The sequence below is a fragment of the Ramularia collo-cygni genome (assembly GCF_900074925.1).
Source record: "Ramularia collo-cygni strain URUG2 genome assembly, contig: RCC_scaffold26, whole genome shotgun sequence".
Taxonomy (NCBI): Eukaryota; Fungi; Ascomycota; class Dothideomycetes; order Mycosphaerellales; family Mycosphaerellaceae; genus Ramularia; species Ramularia collo-cygni.
Window position 1 is genome coordinate 222499 of NW_019716280.1, and position 20305 is coordinate 242803.

General features: G+C 53.0%; 6 protein-coding genes; 3 read left to right on the plus strand and 3 right to left on the minus strand.

Annotated features, from left to right (window-relative positions):
* Positions 1–1776: 1776 nt before the first annotated feature.
* Positions 1777–4713, plus strand: RCC_11066 (uncharacterized protein; the record flags this gene model as incomplete). XM_023776293.1 has 5 exons in its annotated part: positions 1777–1938; positions 1991–2320; positions 2372–2792; positions 2844–3407; positions 3458–4713. The coding sequence occupies 5 exons, from the start codon at positions 1777–1779 to the stop codon at positions 4711–4713; spliced, it is 2733 nt and encodes a 910-aa protein (XP_023632061.1).
* A 1656-nt stretch (positions 4714–6369) lies between these two features.
* On the plus strand, positions 6370–7590 carry RCC_11067 (uncharacterized protein; the record flags this gene model as incomplete). Its single annotated transcript, XM_023776294.1, has 1 exon — positions 6370–7590. One exon carries the CDS (start codon positions 6370–6372, stop codon positions 7588–7590), a length of 1221 nt encoding a protein of 406 aa, XP_023632062.1.
* Positions 7591–8403: 813 nt separating this feature from the next.
* On the minus strand, positions 8404–8805 carry RCC_11068 (related to transthyretin-like protein pucM; the record flags this gene model as incomplete). The annotated part of the gene is made up of 1 exon (XM_023776295.1): positions 8404–8805. The coding sequence occupies one exon, from the start codon at positions 8803–8805 to the stop codon at positions 8404–8406; it is 402 nt and encodes a 133-aa protein (XP_023632063.1).
* Positions 8806–9368: 563 nt separating this feature from the next.
* Positions 9369–10364, minus strand: RCC_11069 (uncharacterized protein; the record flags this gene model as incomplete). The annotated part of the gene is made up of 1 exon (XM_023776296.1): positions 9369–10364. One exon carries the CDS (start codon positions 10362–10364, stop codon positions 9369–9371), a length of 996 nt encoding a protein of 331 aa, XP_023632064.1.
* Positions 10365–14428: 4064 nt separating this feature from the next.
* Positions 14429–16255, minus strand: RCC_11070 (related to mitochondrial translocase protein; the record flags this gene model as incomplete). Its single annotated transcript, XM_023776297.1, has 1 exon — positions 14429–16255. The coding sequence occupies one exon, from the start codon at positions 16253–16255 to the stop codon at positions 14429–14431; it is 1827 nt and encodes a 608-aa protein (XP_023632065.1).
* A 550-nt stretch (positions 16256–16805) lies between these two features.
* Positions 16806–20060, plus strand: RCC_11071 (related to glycosyl hydrolase; the record flags this gene model as incomplete). XM_023776298.1 has 2 exons in its annotated part: positions 16806–16951; positions 17024–20060. 2 exons carry the CDS (start codon positions 16806–16808, stop codon positions 20058–20060), a joined length of 3183 nt encoding a protein of 1060 aa, XP_023632066.1.
* Positions 20061–20305: the final 245 nt, after the last annotated feature.

Below are 20305 nucleotides of genomic sequence, written 5' to 3' on the forward strand. Positions count from 1 at the left end.
GGTATACCCCTGCTCAAAATTCTGCCAAGACCGTACCCTTGATCACTTTTCCTTGACGAAATCATTCTTAACATTGACGTACTGTAGATGCCACCAGCAGGGGAGAAATGCAATCTCAGATGTACGCGACTGAGCGACCCAGCACACTGGAGAGCCATGATCTTCCCGAACCTGCCACACAAGACGATCTTGTAATGCGGTGTCGGGACCCGAAACTGGGTAGATGGAATTCCGACGCCGACCTGCCGGTATGCACGCTCGAGACTGATTGGAGTTWCCGCAGCGCCTCATTCTTGGAGGCGGTGCATGGTTAGTTAGCCCCCATTTCAGAGTCGCCCAAGCTTGGAAAGAAGATGCATGCAGCAGCAGCACCGCTGGACAAGACCAGTATTCACATGGCCAGCTGTGGATGTGTTACTGCCCAGTTGGAGCGTTCATCGGCCATTTGTGTCGCCCGCCAAATAGGCGCAATGTTCGTTCTGGCCCGAGCGCATCGCAATGGACGCCCCCAATACCATCCGTCTGGGCCCGCCATTGCCTCCCTAGCTGCCCAAACCGGGTCAAAGGCGCATACAAGTGATCTGGTTTCGGGTGGATCTTGATGGTGGCCGCCTTGCGTACGTCATGCGATGCGTGCTGGGCTCCTGTTGGCATGCGGACTCACATGGCTAGCCTGCTCATGTTGTGCAGTGCTGGCTTGCTCATGCTTCGGCTGTTGAACCTCGCTTGGTTTAGATGCACAACTTGTTGGGGTATGTGGCATTTGACGATGGCATATCCAAGATGGGACGTTTCCTGTTGGGCCCTTGTCTCTTTGCTGGTCACGGCTCAATCGATTGATGATCATCCTCACTACTGCATTCATTCCCTACTACATACAGTATCGCCTCGCCTTTTGATAGCGTGCTGACCAGGCCTCGAGCAGGCCCACTTCCAATGAAGAGTGCTGGCTGCGTCCCAGGTGTGTGGCCCGCTAGTTACGAATTCGATCTTCCGGGGATGGGCCTTCGGCCCACCCCTTGGCTCGTGCAACCCTGACCGCAATCCACTGCGCTGGAACGACTCCGCCCGGCAGGACGCCACCACTCGCCAGGGCACCTGTCTCTACCCAGGCATGCAAGACTCCCACGAAGGTCGTACAACAGGGGATATGATGCGCAATTTCGCAAAGGAATCTAGGGCTCAACACCATATCTCAGGCGAGACACTTGCAGCGAAACACATTGGCAGGCTACGCTTTGCAAGCTGATCAGGCCCGTTGTAGCACGAAATGTCGGGCGTATTGGCGGATGATCATTGGGCGAGGTCTGGCTTTCGCTTGGCTGATTCCCTTCTAACTGGATGTCGGTTTGCGTACGACCACCTCAGCCGTGGGGGTCGACTACGCTCGCCCTCCTTGACCGGAAGAGGCAGTGGCATACCGCCGAGCATCACTCCATGACGGGATTGGACGAACGAATATGTCGGCAGACGCCACATCTACCAAGTACGTGTACACTAAGACTACTGTAGGTCCATACCCCTACTCTTGACAGGCAGAGATCTCGCAGGAGTGGGTCTGGAAATGGTTGATGGGTCTCATGCAGCTGTCCGCTTTGAGGGTGTAAGAACATTGCAACACTTTGATGATGTTATAGCCCAACACTAGTCGCCCTGGAACAAGCGGTCCGGCTTCAGCAAGATGTTGTGGCTCTTCGCTTATCAACACGGTCTTCTGCATCCACTTGACATTTAGACCGGCATGCTTTCCACTCTACTGGGTCGTCGATCCTAAACATGTCTTCAACATCGTGGGCTGGCTATGGACCGTCGGTTCCGGCTCCGGCTCCAGGCCCGTCGTCAAACCAGCAACACAGGAGCGGATCGGGGGAGAGGCAGAAGAAGCCACAGACTCGTCAGCTACTGTCTTGTACAAAATGCCGTGAGCGCAAGGTCAAGGTAAGTTTCATCTTGACGATCGAAAGAATGATGGTTGACGACGGAGTTGTAGTGCGACCGAACCAAACCATGTTCCGCTTGCTGTGCTCGAGGACATCCCAAGGAATGCGAGTTTGTTGTTGGAGAAGGCAACGACTACAGTCCGATACAACAATCATACGAGATTCGCAAGTTACGAGCAGAGAATCAGCGGCTGAGAGAACGTCTGCAAACGTCCCGTCTCTCCCATTCTGGGGAGGAGGAAGATGAAGATGAATCTGATCGCAAGGCTTCGAAATCGACATCCCGAGCGGCAGCGACACGACAACGACGCTTCAAGACTTCAGAACGTGTCGATAATCTCTACTTTGGGACACCCGGTCTTGCGAACATAGTCGCCGATGTAAGACAGGTGGTTTGTACTGTAAGATGTAATAGCTGACGGATTTTTCAGTTCGCGAACCTTCAATTCGGTAGCCAATCTCTGACACACACAGTCCCACGAGGACGTGACATGTATGCAGCATCTGATGGCTCTGCTGCGTATCCATTTCCCATCATATGGCATGGAGGAAACTCAGCCGTGGAGATGGCACGGGCGTTGCTTACCTCGCACGATGAAATTTACGCTTGTCTCGACATGTTCCAACGACGAGCCCAGTCATGCTACTTTCCACACACTCCGGACGAGGTGACGAAGAAAGAGGTCGAACGGTTCCTATCTGACATGGAGGGTAACGCTGAGCGATTTCCGGACATGCTGGCGCTCATCTTCGCGACGCTTGCTACCGGCATGCAAATGAGCGTCTATGACCTTCACGGCGAGTGGATAGCTGGAGCAGTCGAAGAGACGAGAAGGAAGAGCGATGTGTATCGTGAGTATACGAGAATGATGTTGAGAGAGATATCAACTGATTGGCATGTAGTGGCTGCTTCCATGCAAGCATTACGTCTCGCATCATTCATGAACACGCCAACTCTACTCGCTTTGCAGACACTGATTATGATCGGTCCATATTTGACCAACAGCGGTCGATTCCTCGACGCATGGACTTTGTTCGGTACCACCATACGAATGGCGCACTCAATAGGCCTCCATCGAGACCCGAAATTCCTGAATCCAGCACCTCCGCAGTGGGAGAGTACCACAAGGAAGACGCTGTGGTGGTGGATGTTGCATATGGATCAGCAGTACTCCGTGACGCTGGGAAGGCCCCTGGGAATATCCGGAATAGGAGATTGTCCACCACCCGAGCCTTTGACATCGAATGCGACCATTCTACGACTGGGAGAGTTCATTGATCACTTCACCATCCTGGCCCGACAGATTTTGAGTTCTGATGGGCTGATGAATGTTGGAAAGATTGATGAATATACCGACAAGCTCCTGGGACTGTGGGATACCATGCCGGAGGCGCTTCAATTCAACGAGAGCTGGTTGCGTGATCAGACGCCGCTTCCGGATTGGCCTTTGGAGGCCATGTCTGCAAGTAAGTCTGGGTTTTTGATCATTCCTAGAGTTTGTCTAACAGCATTCTAGCTCTTTTCGCCAAAGTCCAGTCTTTCCTGGTACTTCTCAACCGCCAGCGAGTCGAGCGGACGCAAGGTATGCCTGGCGATCACTCACCACCGAGCTCTATGGGACCCCCGCCACGTCCACATCAGAATATGGGTGTGCCGATGCCTTCTGGGCATAACGATCAACCTCTTCATCCAGCACCACTTCGTGGCAGAGCCTTGGTGATCAACTCTTCAATCTCTCTCCTCCACGCATTCCTCTTCTTTCGACGGCGGAATCCTGCCGTGCTAATCTCTTGGACCATGGGACAGCAAGCGTTTAACGCGTGTATGATTTTAATCCTCGACGCATGGGAGACAGAGCAGGAACAAAACCAATGGCTGGTGGAACAGGCTTTTGTGGTGTTTCAGGAATTGCAACGCAACGGTGTGCATAAACTTGCCGAGCTTGCTGTACGGCGGATCTCGGACGGGATCGTGATGCTGGGGAATCGAAGGGATGAGCGAGAGCGAGAGGCCTCCATGTCTCAGCGATCAATGCACTCTCAAGGCTACTACCATCCACGCCTCCACGTCGACACTGCAGCCATGGCGGACTTTTCCGGGGATGCCGTGATGGGGAACACCGGAATGTTTCTGCTCGAAGATCCAGGTCTGCAAGGTTACGTCGTGCCGTCTTTCGAGCCCCTTGGCTGGAACATGGCCGGCAACGCGCCAGCTTCGAATCGCTCTCATCCAACAACCCCCAACATACCCTCTACGATCCCCGTCAGCCAAGTCACAGCAGCGCCCTATCCAGTGGTTTCCACACCCTTCATGTCGAGCAACCAATACGTTCACAATTACCCCGAAGGCGGCGGATACTCACATGCACAACAAAATCTCCCCCAGCAACCCCACCCACATCAACAGCGCCTACCAACCCAAACTCTCACGCAACAGCAAGCAGCATTCACAGCGATCAACTCTCAGAATCATCAACGACAGCAGCAATTATCACCCCAGGATCAAGCGTCTTTTTCTCGGCTTCGCGGCCCCCGCCCTTCCAGCAGCAGCAGCAACAACAACAACAACAACAACAACAACAACAACAACAACAACAACAACAGCAGCAGCAGTCAGGTGCAGCATCATCATCATCATCATCATGCACACCGCAGCCACGGCAGCAGCGTGCGCGCCGCCAGCAGCAGCAAAGACGTCACAGGCGCGGGACCGCGAGGAATCAACCACCATCGACTGGATCGTCCCCCTCGATCTCAACAGCGACGGAAGTAGTAGATTTGCGAGGAGGAGGCCCAGCGGCGACGGAGTACCACTACATCCACGACGACGACGACGTGGCTGATGATGATTGGGCGAGCAATGCTGGTCGACAGTGGGTTTGTCTGTGGATGTGGTGACGTTGGCACTTTACTTGTTGTGTACGAGGTGTGTTTGTTGTTGAGGGATGATGCCTGTATAGTTAGAAAAGCGGGCCGCATGTGTGTATGCATGCGGGGGGGTTTTTTTTTTTTCTCGGGACCAACTTTTGAAAGGAGGTTGATTGGATTGGATTTGGATTGGGTGGAGAGGAGGATGATTTGGAAACTGGCACCAATTTACGCTTGGGATGATTTAGACCGTGGATTTTGAGGCAACTCAATAAGGGAATGAATGAATGAATGGCTGTCGTGGTAGCAAGGCAGCGGTGTGCATGGGATCGATCGATCGGATGATGTAATGTAATAATGTAATTATTCTTACAACTCTAGGCGGCTTCACAAAGGGGAGGATTGGATTGGATCAAATGGCGTCTTTCGTGACGTTTTATCACAACATAATAGTCGCATCAGAGATGAGTCGACATTGTGATTTTTCAATGTCAAAATGATGGTATAAGTTTGTGGATCCGCATACAGTAGTCGTCAGTGAAGCTAGCCCAGAGGGCTTGGCGGGTCTGTATACCTACCTACCTTCGTGTATCGAAATACAAAAAGTAAGGAGAGAAAGTATTTCGATACACGAAGGATGTGCGATGATATGAACTAGTTCTGGCAGTGATAGTCTGCCATGCATGCTGCCACCACAATAAGGACAATTTTGCGAGGATTAATTAATAAACTATGCGAAGAGCAAAGGTGCCGAAATGGGTTCTAGGCCAATCTCCTGATCATTCATGAGGGGAGCTCCTTCAGAGATGCTCTGGTGAGACCTGTCCAGACTGACTTATGGTAAGCTAATGTGTCGTTGGCCGTACTACTATACTTAGGGGGATGGGAGGGTTCGCCTGATCTACTGACAGCTCCGAAGGWCATCACATCTTGTGATACTTCAGTGGGATCGACTCTAATCATTCTTCGGGTTCGTCTGGCAGGTTTGACACACCACACCACACCACACCACACCACACCTAGATTGATCGTCAACCGGTCACTCGGTCAATGTGTCGACCTTTCCTCTCGTTCTTAGGTAGTTTGTGGGGATGAATATTACTTAGGTTTGTGAAGGCGGAGAATTGACTCCTGGCACATGCACTTGCCGTTTAGGGCGCCATCGGCACATCCCGTGACCGCCTTCAGGGATGCCCGCCGGGGCCGCAAAGCTTGGAGCTTGGAGGCACGTGAGCCACTTTTGATTCCTCCTCCTTCCATTTCTTTCGGCATGGAGGATGCTGAGGTGAGGCTTGGAACGCACAATGCCACCTGTTAACTTTTCAATCGAGGCAGAGCAGAAGCTCGCCCGCTAGATCAAGCCTCCTGTCGACATTCAACGGGATGGTGCATGAGGGAAGCTGTGCTGATGAGAAAAGCGGATCGATCGGATGATCTCACGCGCAAGCACGCGACCTTGCGCTTGAATAGTAACTTGACGTTATCGCACACCCATAGATCATCATTTCCATGTTAGCTGGACAGCTATCGCATCCGTCTCACGTCCGCTCACATCTTCGCCATGAACAAGCGTAGACGCATTGGAGACACACTCGACCCCACCACCACCACCACCACCACCACCATCGCAGAGGGCGGAAGCAATCGCCAAAACGCCATCGACCTGACCACGCCGCCCCGCTATCCCCGCCAGTTCCATCGAATTCCACTTTCTTTCCCACAACGCGAACGACTCTACATGAACCTACGTCCGAGCATGGCCACACCAAGCAGCACCCCAACCCGCGATGGGGCAGAGACTCCCACGCCGCCGGCATGGCAGCCCGACGCTGCCGTGGACGAGTGCCCCGTCTGCCACACAGTCTTTGGGCTTTGGACCCGTAAGCACCACTGTAGGAAGTGCGGGCGTGTCGTCTGCGCTGCCTGCTCTCCCCACCGCATCACCATTCCTCGCCAGTACATCGTTACCCCCTATGATACCCCTCACCACAGTGAGCTGGGAGGCGGCGAGGTGGTGAGGGTATGCAACCCGTGCGTACCAGATCCATGGGTACCACCACTTTCTCCAAATCCCACTACCGCAGTCGCACCGGCGAGTGCTACTGTCGATATACCACACCCACCARCTCCCACGAGATATCGATCGGGAATGCATCCCTCGCAACGACCAAGATCCAATACCTATCAGGACTTGCGAGCACCTAGCTATAACAACAGCAGCCGCATAAATCCCAGCTCTTCAATGGCGCCCATATCGAGCAGTGCATATCTAGCTGCTCGTCACCGTCGTCACAACATGGGACCCCCCAGCGCAAGTTCATYTGCGCCTTCCGGACCACCAATGCAGCCTCCACCACCACGACCCCGCAGGGAAATAGCAGAAGAAGACGAATGTCCGGTATGTGGCTGTGAGCTACCACCTGGGGAGAGTAACCGTGAAAACCACGTCCAGGCTTGCGTAATCTCCAGATTCTCCACATCCTCCGGGTCTCCCAGCAATAACACCCCTGTTGCACGACCTGGTGGTGAGACTCTGAGCAACCCTCTTCCACTACCTCCATATCGTCCCCGTGGAATGGCAGTGTTTCATGCCACGGAGAAAGATTGCATAGCAGAAGAAGACGGCCGCTTGCCAGAGTGCCAGATCTGCCTAGATGAATTCGAAGTCGGACAGGAGCTAGGTCGGATGGAATGTCTTTGCAAGTTTCATAGAAAGTGCATTCGCTCTTGGTGGGATACTAAGGGTACGGGAAGTTGCCCGACCCATCAACTTCATGATTGATGGATATTAAGGACGAGTTGCTGGCTGGAGTCTATCCCCGAGGTGGTGGAGCGCGAACAACGTGACAAGCTGACCGGGCGAGTGATTCAAAGAAGGCGGCTCCCCGATATGAGCGAGGAAGATCTACATGCTGCGCTCGGGCGATTGATTTTGAGGTAGTCCTCCAGGTGAACGAGAAACACGATGACACGAATTCAAGCATGACAGGATGGAGGGCAGGATGAGCTGGAAAAGAAATGTTCGCTTGTCCGTCCCTACGATAGCATACTAGATACCCTGCATTTAATTGCTGAAAACCGCTCCTGCCAACTGATAGATTGCCGTCTCAAGCACTCTTTTCTCGTAGATGTGGAGTGTGGTGAAGCAAACGCTCGAGGTGTTCTGCGATGAGAACGGACATCTAATGTACCATTCAAGCAAAGCTATAGCCTCCTCCCTGTCCGACAATGTCAATGGAGTCCATCACTCCGCAGCAGATATCCGTAGTACTTTGGTGCATACGGTAGCATCCCCCGAGCCCAATGGCTGTCGAACGCAGATGATCCTTGTCTCTGCTTGCAGATACACCGCCAGCATTGCCATACAATTGCAATCTTCGTAATGCAAAGATGCTTCTGAAGAAGGCTGTTTCCCCAGTACGACAGTCTCCCCGCTCTCCACTCCAACACAAGCCATAGCCACCTCTTCAACCTACCATCTTTCACCTGGCGTATCGCAACTCTGCAATCAAGCCACATCCAATTCTGTGTGACTACTCCCATCACAATATCTCCCTACACGCTCACGCTCACGCTCATACATGTAGTAGACCCTTCAAGATCCCCGATAAGTAGTAAAGCTCCAAGGCCCCAAAAGCAACGGAACATGGTAATGCTCCTCCTCCCTCTTAGCCACAAATCTTAATTCCACTTCCGGCCAAAAAGTCTTGCCTTTTCCAAAATATGTTTCTGTTTGGAAGGTTAAACTCCAGATCATTTGATCTTCGTCTGTGAGGAGGAGTTGCGATTTGATGCTTTGGACTACTTCGTTGATTTCTACGCCGGTGGAAGAAGATGTCCAGGCTGGGACGCGACCGTCGGTGTTGGTTGTTGCGGTCCAGTGGGTTGTTGTTGTGGGGATGGGAGAGAGGAGGCGGAGTTTGACGGGGATGTTGGGGGCTGGTTTTCCGGTTGTTGTGTCGAGGACGTGGCAGGTTATGAAGGGTCGGGTGGACATTTTTTGGGGGGGGGGAGGTGGGATGATAGGGCGGACAGTCTTTCTGTTGAAGTGGAATTGTGGGAGGGCATGTAAGAGGGACGGTGGATGCCTGTGGTTTCTTTTCTAGTTTATCTAATCGTAGGTTGGCAAGGTATATAGTTCTACCGAGGGCGGTGATCCATTTCGGACTTCGCCGACGCTTTCGCGTGCTTTCTGCCGGAGCACAAACTTCGTCTTCACTTCATCCTTCGTCATACAATGAGCAACACATTATATCAAAGGAGAGGAGAACTGGTAAGCTTGCGATTTGAGAATTGCATTGTTTCTATCAACWGAGATTTCACCTTTCTTCCTTGCGTTCAAACTCCCAGCATTTCCGCCCTCAAGCAGCAAGAGCACGAAATTGACTAGTCCCATCCATTCCTCACAGATCGCTCGAATGCGTCCGCCGCCTCGCGAGCGATGTTACCTGCGTTTGGCCGGTGTAGACGCTGTGAGCTGCAAAGCTGCTGGACAAGCCGATTCAGCCTATTCGAATATTGACTGCCACAAGCTTGAGATGACGAGAGGCGCGCGCGCGATCAGGCACGTCGATGAACCTGCAGAATGCCTGAACCGTTGCGCCCAGCTGCCAAATGTCCGTTGTTGGACCATACATAATAAAGCTCCGTCGTACGACCGTTGTTGTTCTTACCCTCAGGCGGGTAATAGCATGGCGTTCCGCACTCCTGCACAAAGGGATGTCGGATCTGCCGCTGAATATCACTACTCGCGACCGCGCAACCGAAATCGGCCAGCACGATGCGAAAGTGGCCATGTCTGCCTCCCTGTGAGCAGATGAAGACGTTGGCTGGCTTGATGTCCAAGTGCGAAATCGGATCCCAGTTTCGGGAGACGGTGCGACCGTTCATCCTGCCGGTGTGGAGGAAGTCCAGGCCATTAGCCACGCCAGCCAGGAGATTCCAGGCGGATTGCTGCTCAGATCCACGTCCTCCTCTCTGTCTTTGACCTTTGGCAATGTAATCGCTGACACTTCCCATATCGCAGAATTCGAGGATCATGAAGCACTTCTGGCGAGGCTCGTTGACCTCCGACTCGATGATGGCGTTGAGGTTTTTTTCATGTCGGCCATGCGCGGCGATTTTGAGGAGTGTGTWGATCTCGGYKSKCGCSSKMTCWTKARRWMRAWWTTGGTCTCGCAGGGCAATGGACTTTTGGACGAACAGCTTGCCAGTCATCTTGTCTTGAACAATGTTGACGGCCTCGGACATTCCGCCCTTGACCAATGCCTTCTTGACAATGTACTTGCGCATGATGTCTCGGCCAACGTGCTGGCCCGAACGTCCACTACCGCGCACACCACCAGTTGGGTCCGGTCTGTTTTCAGGACCCTTGCCAAACACCGTGAATGGAAAGCGGCTTTGCTGCGGCGGCGGCGCATTGGCTTGGTATTGTCGGACCCGGTCTGGACGTCTGAATTTCTTGCTCGCGCTGTCTGATTTCTGCTTCGCGCAGGCTGGACCGCCGATGATGAGGATGGTGCGCGCGGCCCTCGTATATCTGGCCTCGTACTGCATGTCGGCGCTGAGGACTGACGGTACGAACGTTGTATCCTTGGTGTGGTACTGCATGTCCAAACACTCCAGGTCCAAGTCCATATCCGCCTAGGCCGTATGCGAAACTTTCCGGGTCGAATGGACCTCTCATCATGTCTGCTCGGTGTGGCATCATTCTTGCATGTCTGTCCGTTCGTCGAATGTGAGGGCCGTGAACGCTCCGTCCTGGGCCGAACAGGAAATTCATTGCTCAGATGTTAAGAGTTAGTTGTGGAAGACTTGTTGCGATGTTTATGCAACAGTTTTGTGAGATGGGCGTTGTCGATGTGGTTGTGCAACGATGTGGATGATGCAAATGACTTTGGAAACCCTCGAAGGCTTGAGGGCCGTACATAAATAGTATGGATCGTGTTGGCGAACGCGCAACAAGGGCTTTGTGGATGGGATTGGGTGTATGACAAAAGCATTGTGAAACTTTTGAGGATGTTGAAGAAGTCGAATGTCAACGGGGCTGACGGAGAGAGGCTAGCTCAAACGACAGCGAGTGAATATGCGAACCAGGCATGCGGCAGTCGGTATTCACTCTTCATCGGCCGCTATGTGCAGTATGTTATACAGTCGGGAAGTAACTCAATCATTTGCATGTGGTATGCTTATAGTATGCGATCCTGTGAAGGAGGGGGTTCAGGGAGGAGATCTTTTGACGATACATGGAGTTGCGCGGCATCGTTAGACGTAAACAATTGCAAGAGACTGGAATACCAGAAGCTGACAGAAATATTATTCGGTCATGGCTTTGATTGTGAGGAGTAGAGCTCCCCCAGACCAATATCAGAAGGGGAAATTTAGGGGAGAAGCCCCCAAAGCCAAGACAGAGACCTGCCAATTCTCGCAGACCATGTAAGTCGATCGCGCAAGACAGAACACCATCGAACTCCACCACTCCACTAGTACCGTATCCGCTCCGTAAGTCTCGCTCTCCTGAATCCCTGTTGGGCCAGATCCGCCATATCTTCCGCATTCCACCGTAGCCAAATTTCCCTCTTAGTAAGACGCGCCACAAAAGAATTCAACTCCCGACTGTATCCCCCACCACAAGGCCTCTCACTCTCCAAAACTTCCCGATCCATGATAGGCTCCATCAAACACATAGTCTGAATCACAGCTCCCAATTGCCAAGAGTCAGTTTTAGATCCATACCCCCTCGCCTCGATCTGTTCAGGGGCTTGCCACCCAAGTGCCTGCGCAGGCGCCTCAGAAACTTTTAACTCTCCCACTAACAATATCCGATTTGGAAACCTCAGCGCCGAAATCCCCCAAGTACAACTCGAGGATACTGCAGCCCGATATCCTGGAAGAAGAAGACATTGTCTGTTTTTAACATCTAAATGATAAATCGCATCCCAGAGCAAAAAATCCCTTTCGTTGACCAAAGCGATCGATGGGTCCCCGGTTGTAGAAAGTCCAGGGCGTTGATACAGCTCACTAGAACATGCCAAATGAGACTCTCGACGTATCGCATTCCCCCCCGTTGAGAAGAGAATCTCAGAGTCGTCTCTTCGATCGTGCCTCCGTCACAGTAACTCCAATATGATATGTGTGGCTTCGCGATTAGAGGCGTATTGGTAACATTGTGTTCAAATTACTGCAATTTCCATCCATATCGATGGATTAATTTTTCGAAGAGTTCTGATCGAGGCTGATTACGCGCTCCGGCTTTTCATTGGAAATTTGCTTCGAAATGGTATCGTTTTCCCTGTCACGATTTCTTCCACGATGGTGATTGAGATGGACATTCCTCCGGGGTCCAGGGCGATGATTCGTTGGTAGTTGGCCATTATGTGTCGGATCATCGAGTCGTTGGAATCGTCTGGGTTGGAATAAATTGCGGTTCGTTGCGCGCTGTGAGATGAAGGCGGCATGATGGGACATTGCCATGTTTTGCATGTTGAGGATGTTTTGATTGTGTTTGGCGACTGTGAGACTTATATTAGTAAGTGAGAGTGAATGTAGGGTGTCTTTTTTTGTTGGGTGACTGTAGTGAAGTAAGCGGAAGTAACCTCCTGTCAATATTCACTGTAGGTCTCACCGACAATGGAGCAAATTACGCGCAGAATCCAACGAGAAACTGCCACTTATCTAGGGACTATAACAAAGATGCAAAAGGCTGTGCCAGGACGCTTGGGATAGAGAAGAACATGGGGCTGGTCATAAAATCAGGCAAATCTAGATTTCGCAGATCTTGGAGACGGTTCAGATCTCATATCCCCTCAATCTACATCCGGTATGTACTACTCTCATACCCGACACTGTAGTATGATAACATCACTTTGGTTATGATTCGTAACATATAATCGTTCCTACTTCTCGTCGTTTAATTGTCGATAGCTCTGGCTAGGGTCGAGAGCATTGCTAATCTCGTGGAATCTTAAGCAAACAAAGCGCCAGGACTCGAAATAACTCACGATAAGCTTCCATAACTTAGCACTCGATCATATAGCCCAGGCTATTATCACATGCATTACAGAAAATATCTGTTTGGGAAGGACTCCACTTCGAATTCACTCAAGTGGGGCAACTTTATCTATGCCAAGACCGATCCCCGGATTTATCTGTATCTTGATAGGTAGCTTCAGCAAAACAAAGCTTGAACTTCATCTCGTCATCGAGCATTGCGAGACCATCATCCAGCACCAGTTCTCAAAAAAATGTCGAACCTTCCGCTGCGCATCCTTAGCGGAATAACCGCACGGCCGACCATCCGCATTGCCTCCTCGCACTCCCCTCGAAAGGTACAACTGGCGCGCACATTTTTTCCTCAGCCACCCACATACCAAAACACTCCAAAGCTCACCTGGAATGCGAGAGGAAATTCAACGTAACAGACCTTCTGCGCGCTCACCTGAAAGCAGGCAAAGCCATCAACGGCCTACATTTCACCAAATCTACTACCGAGCTCTTCCAGGATATATACTGGGATTACAACGGAATCATGCTTGATCATGGGATCTGGGCTCGTAGACGCTTTCAATACGTCGCTTGTAAGTTACCGTGCCGCGATAATACAATCACATCGCGCGCGTATGGCAAGCAAAACTGAGAGTTGGTGAGACGAGCGACTATATCAACTCCAAGTTCGAAGAGGTTGAAAAGGGACTGAGGTGGTTTGCGCTGCTATTGAGAAGCGGATCCCATCCTTGGGGAAGTGCGGTACGGATACTCTTTTTCATTCATGGGGAAATTACAGCATGATGTCTTTACGGAGCGTGAGACTTGGGACCCAAACCACCTCGAGTGCCAACAGTACCGGATTGCAGATTGTACTCGACAAAATCAGATCCGGTCCCCGCACTGAATTTGAGCGTGCGCATCCAATGAGCGCTCGAGCATGTGGTTGGGGAAGTCGAGGTTACCAGGGAGATTGAGCTTGTTAATGGCGCTGGGATGCATGAGGGGAAGAAATATGAGGAGGAGCTGATCCGTATGGATAGGGTCATTGAGACTTTTATGGCGGATCGGGAACTCTTCTTTCCCATACGGCCTGCTCCGGTTGGTAAGCTTAGCGCATATTTTGCGTGGAAGAAAGGTTGCGAGAAGGAACGAGACCGACGAGATGAGATGAACAGAAAGGCAATGGCGAAGTGAAACCGCGTGGGATCACAACCCGACAAGCTTTACGAGGAAATGGACCGACAAACTGGCGCAGAATAGAAGAAGGTGGCTTGCAACTACACCAGCTCTGAGAGATAAGTCACCTGCTCTCTTCTGTTTTCCTTTTTGCAACAACTACTACTTGACTGCTGTTTAACAATCTTCTACTTCTTCTTCTTCTTCTTCTTCTTCTTCATCTTCTTCAGGAAAGCATTGGTTCCCAACATTTGAAAGCACTCTAATCTGGGTATATATGTGCCTCGTTCCATCCCATTCTTCTATACCTACGTTTATACATGAAACTTTCTTCCGTGGTCGAGGCACACACACATGATCCTCATTCCCCACCACCCCACGCTAAATGCACACATTGTCTCCAAACCAGAGCGGCGAATCTTGCCGTTGCACACACATACATACACATGATGCATAGTTTACTCCTTCTTCCCCCCACCGCCAAACCAGGCCAAGGCGCCCCCCTTCATCTCCCTCGCCTGGGCCTCGGTGGCCTTGCGGATCTCCTCCTTCTCTTCCGCCAACCACTCCTCTCCGTGCTCCCGGATCTGCTTCTCCAACGCCTCGTACTGTCTCTGCCCTTGCTCTCGAATCTGATCGCTCAACATCTTCCCTTGCGCCAAGCCCTCGGCGACGGACTGTCCATCTCCCAGAACCATTCCCCCCGCAGCGCCGGTATTCTTCACGCCGAGACTGCCGGCAATGCTTCCGAGGGAGAACTTGGGCCGACGTTTCCGCTCTTCTGCGAGTTGGGCCTGGAACTTCTCGCGGGCCAGTGCTTCTCTCCGCGCGAACTCCTCGGGGATGTTGGTTCCCTCAAAGGACTTCATGACGGTGCGGACGTCTTCGATGCCCATGGTGGCGACGTATTCCAAAAAGGGGATGAGRGCGACGAGATCCTTGACGTGGGGGTCTGATTTGTCGCCGTTCCATTTAGGGAGGACAATGGCGTTTTCGGGCTGGTTCTTGACGTGTGGAGCGTGGGTGTCGATGATCAACGTCTTGCTCAGCGGTCGGTTCAGGTAGGAGAGATCCTTGACGTACTCACCCTTTTCATACTTGGTCGCCTCTCTCCCCAGCGGCCACATGATGAAGTGGTAGGGGTCGAGTTTGGCCATGATGGGGTCGGCCATGGAGCGGGGAGCGGAGGTGAAGAGGACGAGTTCGTAGTATTGGGAGAGGTAGCGGATGAAGTAGTCGATACCCGGACGTTTCGCCGTGCGGTAGCCGTGTTTGGTGTCCCAGGTGGTGTGGATCATGAGGTCTTCCAGGGAGAGGACCAGGGTGTATGGAGGACGTTGGGATTCGGGAACGTCGGGCAGGAGTTTGGGGAAGGAAGGTTCGGTGTAGTAGTTGWCCTGATTGCCCATTCTCGCGCGGATTCGGGCGAGGAGCTTGTTGGGAGACCAGCCTTGGGCATCTTCAGCCTCCAAGCCGGAAGGAATGTCGTCGCGGACGCTGAAGGGACGGGAGAGGTAGAGGCCGGCACCGATGGCGGCGAGGAGGATGGAGGCGTAGAGGTAGTTGGACATTTGTGCGCGGCGTCGGTCGACGGAAGTCTCGTATTGCTTGTTATCATACTCGCGCTCCTCCCGCTCGCCCTTGCGGCCGCCTCCTTCGGAGGTGAGATCGAGCTTGTCTTCTTGTGATTCCTGCTCTTTGGGCTGCTGCTTGCCACCGTATTCAAAGTCAAAGGTTGAGGGGATACCCTGGCGAAGGTCGGGGAGAGGAGGATGGGAGGACTGCGCGCTTTCCGGCGTGTTTTCACTCGCCGCCATCTTGTCCTTGGCGACATCTCTCACGCTGCCGGGAACGGGCTCATCGGCGTCCCACTTTTGCGCCAGAGGCTCTTGCGCCGATGTCGTGGGGGAATCATGCACCGTCTCCTCCGGTCTGACGCCTTCGACAGGCGATGCAGCTCCTCCTTTGGCCGCATTGTTTGCAGCAGCAGCAAGCTTGATGCCGTCGGCCGGCTTCCATGTCTGATCCTTGGGGATGGATGTGCCCGGAGATGTCTGTCGTGTGGCGCCCGAGACGGGGCTTTGATGGGCTTTCGGGGGAGGGGGAGGAGGTGGAGGTGGAGGCCTTTTGCTGGCGGGCGTCACAGGAGATGCAGTCTTTTTGGTGGATGTTGATGTGGATGAAGATGGCCCTTTCTTTGCGCTGGCATGGCGGAGGGAGGAACATGTGAGGTTTGCGCGAATGGCCGGTCGCAGCGTCGCCCGGAGCGCTGCTCGGGGAAGCATGTCGGATGTGGGGGAGGGGAGGGGAGGAAGGGGAAGGAATGTGATGCGACGGAAAAGTGTGATTGATCTTTCAATTGGGATGGCTTTCCTGATGATGCAGAGCGAGGACGCGATGGAAGCTTTCGGGATGGGCCGTCTCTTAACAAATGCTCCAAGAACGTGCATGTGCTGGATATCTGATATTCTTGAGATTTGTAGCAATTATTACTGGAGGGAAATATTGGGGGAAACGGCCTCTTTCCCCCCTCACATGTATAACCCTTATATATTCTTCAAATGGGCATGATTTCCTTGATTTCCATTGATGTCTGCCCTCACAATTCCTTGAATGCTCGGGAGGAATTGACACTCTCCACGGCTCACCCTCCGCCCGACACTCCCGCGGACTTTGGCCTCGACCACCTAGAACAGACCAACCACCAACATCTTCCACCAGCATCCTTTAATTTCCTTCATTCCTGGGGTCGGGCATGTTTGTGCCGTGTTTCAGTTGAAGCGTCCAATGTTGTTGTTGTTGGCCGGTCGAGTGTAGAATCCTCGCCCTCTGTCGATGCACCTGCGCGCGGTGCGGGCCCGCAATCCATCATGGCCCATGTTCACCCCTCCAAGTCGTCTGATCTGGTGGATATGCCTTCTTCTTTCCTGCTGGGTGACGAGCGTGGTCTGCATGACGGATGAGGAAACCCGGGGATTGAGGTAAGTAAGCTGATCATCCTCCATTCATCCATCCCTATCAACCCCATCTTGACACCTCTCCTCCCCCTCTAGACAAGACACCCTCTCCCTCTTCTACCATGGCTACGACAACTACATGCTCCACGCCTTCCCCGAAGATGAGCTCCGACCCTTGTCCTGCCAACCCCAAACTCGCAATCGCGACAATCCCGCCGACATTGGACTGAACGATGTGCTGGGCAACTACTCGCTGACCTTGATCGATTCCCTGTCCACCCTGGCCATCCTCGCCTCCGGAAACGACAAGGAGGAATCCGGGAGGCAACCGTTAAAGGACTTTCAAAATGCCGTCAAGAGTTTGGTGGAATTGTACGGAGACGGCACCAATTCATCGGCGGGATGCGGGAAGAGGGCGTGTGCTTTCGATTTGGACAGCAAGGTGCAGGTCTTTGAGACCAACATTCGGGGCGTCGGAGGCCTTCTCTCCGCACATCTGTTCGCTGTCGGCGACCTGCCCATTCGCGGCTATAACCCTAGATTCAACAACAACAACAAGGGAGGCATCAAGTGGCCCAATGGCTTCACCTACACCTCCCAACTGCTGAATCTGGCCCACGACCTCGCCACTCGTCTTCTCCCAGCCTTCAGCACGCAGACGGGCATTCCCTACCCCCGCGTCAATCTCCGCACCGGTATCCCCTTCTACCTCACCACCGAAGGCTTCTGCTTTGCCCACGGCGGCAGCACCACCGCCTCGCAAGGCCAACGAGAAATCACCGAAAACTGTGCGGCGGGAGCCGGCAGTCTCATCCTGGAATTCTCCACCCTCTCCCGTCTGACGGGCGATCCCCGCTTTGAAAGTCTGGCCAAACGTGCCTTTTGGGCCGTCTGGGATCGTCGCTCCTCCCTCGACTTGCTCGGAAATGGAATCGACGCGGAGAGTGGTGCCTGGACCAATCCTCCCCTCTCAGGCATTGGCGCAGGCATCGACTCCTTTTTTGAATACTCCCTCAAATCACACATCCTCCTCAGCAATCTCCCCAGCTTGGATTCCGAATCCGACCACTTCTTGGAGGTCTGGCATCAAGCTCACGCTGCCGTCAAACACCACATCTACCGTTCTCCCACCCAAGCAAAGCATCCCTTCTACGCCCAGGTCGATCCTGCAACCGGCGCTCTGAGGTATACCTGGATTGACAATCYCTCCGCCTACTATCCCGGTCTGCTCACCCTGGCCGGTGAGCTGGAAGAAGCCGTYGAATCGCACCTCCTCTTCTCCGCGCTGTGGACGAGATATGCCGCTCTTCCGGAAAGATGGAACACGGCGAATGGCTTCATCGATCCTCACTTTCGTCATTGGGCCGGAAGGCCCGAGTTTGTCGAGAGCACCTTCCACCTCTATCAAGCCACGAAGGATCCCTGGTTGCTCCGAGTCGGCGAAATGGCATTGCGAGACATTCGCAGGAGATGCTGGACCGAATGCGGCTGGGCGGATCTCGGAGATGTCATGAGTGGAGAGAGACGAGATCGAATGGAAAGCTTTTTCCTGGGAGAAACGGCAAAGTACTTCTACCTCCTCTTCAATCAAGACCATCCCCTCAACAAAGCAGATGGCCCCATCGTCTTCACCACCGAAGGCCATCCACTCATCATCCCACGCAAGAAGCACCCCAACAACGACAGAAAATACACAAATCAGGTACCTGAASCATCCCCTCCTCCCCACGGACCGACAACCTGCCCAGCACCACCGAAACATCTCCCCCTTACAATCAGCAACATTGCTGCCCGCTCCGATCTCTTCCACGCCGCAGCTCTCGCACAACTCCACACCGTCCCAACAAACCCTTCCCGGATATCGACCTCGGAACTCCGTCCTTCAGATCCCATTTCAGGCCGTCCAGCGATAGGATGGAGCCATGTTCGTAGTCCCACAAACTACACCTTTTACCCCTGRACCCTTCCCCGAGATCTCATCCCGGCAAATGGCTGGAGTGCCGAGATTGTCGGAGATGTCATCACGACTCTGACCTTTCCCACCACCTCGGATGGATCACCACAACTCGGACAATTCCAGAAGATTGTCGAGGGCTTGGTGGTGAATAGTCTCAGCGGCGTTCGACTCACCCTCGTGGAAGAGGAAGGACTAGATGGGAGAGGAGGCAAGATGTTGAGAATTCAAGGCGTCGCGGGAATCATGCTTGGCAAGGAGGAGATGGTTTACATCACTGCGGAAGCGTTGAGAGGCGTCTTTGGTGGCAATGGAGAGAATGATGAGAGATTTCGTRGATTGAGGGATCCGGAATGGGTGGATTTGATTGTGGATGTGGGAGGGGAGGGTGATGTGGGGGAGGAGGCGCAGGCTGGAGGTGCATTCGATGGCTTGAGGGAACAAATCGAGTCCATGTTGGCCTCTTTTCGGAAGGGTGGAAAGGGAGAGGAGGAGGAGGTGCTTGCTTCGGCTCGAGCGGCCATTTCGGCGGCTCCCATAGTCTTGGATCCTCCTGTTGCTTCTCCTTCTTCTTCTTCCCGACAAGGAAAGAGAACCGCCAAGGCCAAGAGAGAGCGATTCACAATCTCCGCCCTCCTCCCTGCTGGAATCGGCGCGGCTCCCTTTCCTGCTGCTTGGGACTCGGATATCCCTCTCGGACCCAAACTTCCCCTGTCGAAAATCTTCTACCTGGATGATGAATTATGTGAGCATGTTCTTCCACCTCACATTGCCCTCAAGTATGAAGTTCTGGTCATCAGAAGAGGCGGATGCAGTTTTCTGGATAAGCTCCAGCACATTCCGGTTCTGACCCCGAAAAGCTCCCTCCAGCTCGTCATCATTCTCAGCTCGAGGGAGCACGAGAGTGAAGGTAGAGGGTTGTCGAGACCATTATTGGATGCCCGGCAGAAGACTCCGGCGGGATTGGATCGGGTCCGAGAGGTGGCAATGGTTCTGGTGGAGGATTTTGAAGGGAGGGTTGGAGATGTACTTGGGAGAGGGAGTTTGGGGAAAGGTGGATGGGATGTTGAAGGAAATTGGTGGGAGGGAGAGGGAGAGGAAGAAGGGGGTGTGGGGGGAAGGCGGAGGTTTTGGTTTGAGACGCTGGGGGGACGAATTGGGAATTTAGGAATGTTTTAGTCGTTCAACGGTTGGGGAATGAAGATGAAGTTGAGAAGAAGAGAAAATCAGAGTTATTGAAAGCAGTGGATTGATTATGCGAAAAAGACACCAAAAGTCGAGCAAGTGACTCGCGAGCATGAATGACCGGTATATCGTCTCTTCTACATAATAGGTACCCTTGAACAGCCTTCGCTTGCTAGGTGTTAGAACGGCAGGTACCTATCTTATCTCATCTACCTTGGACCCCCCCCCCCTTATCCACC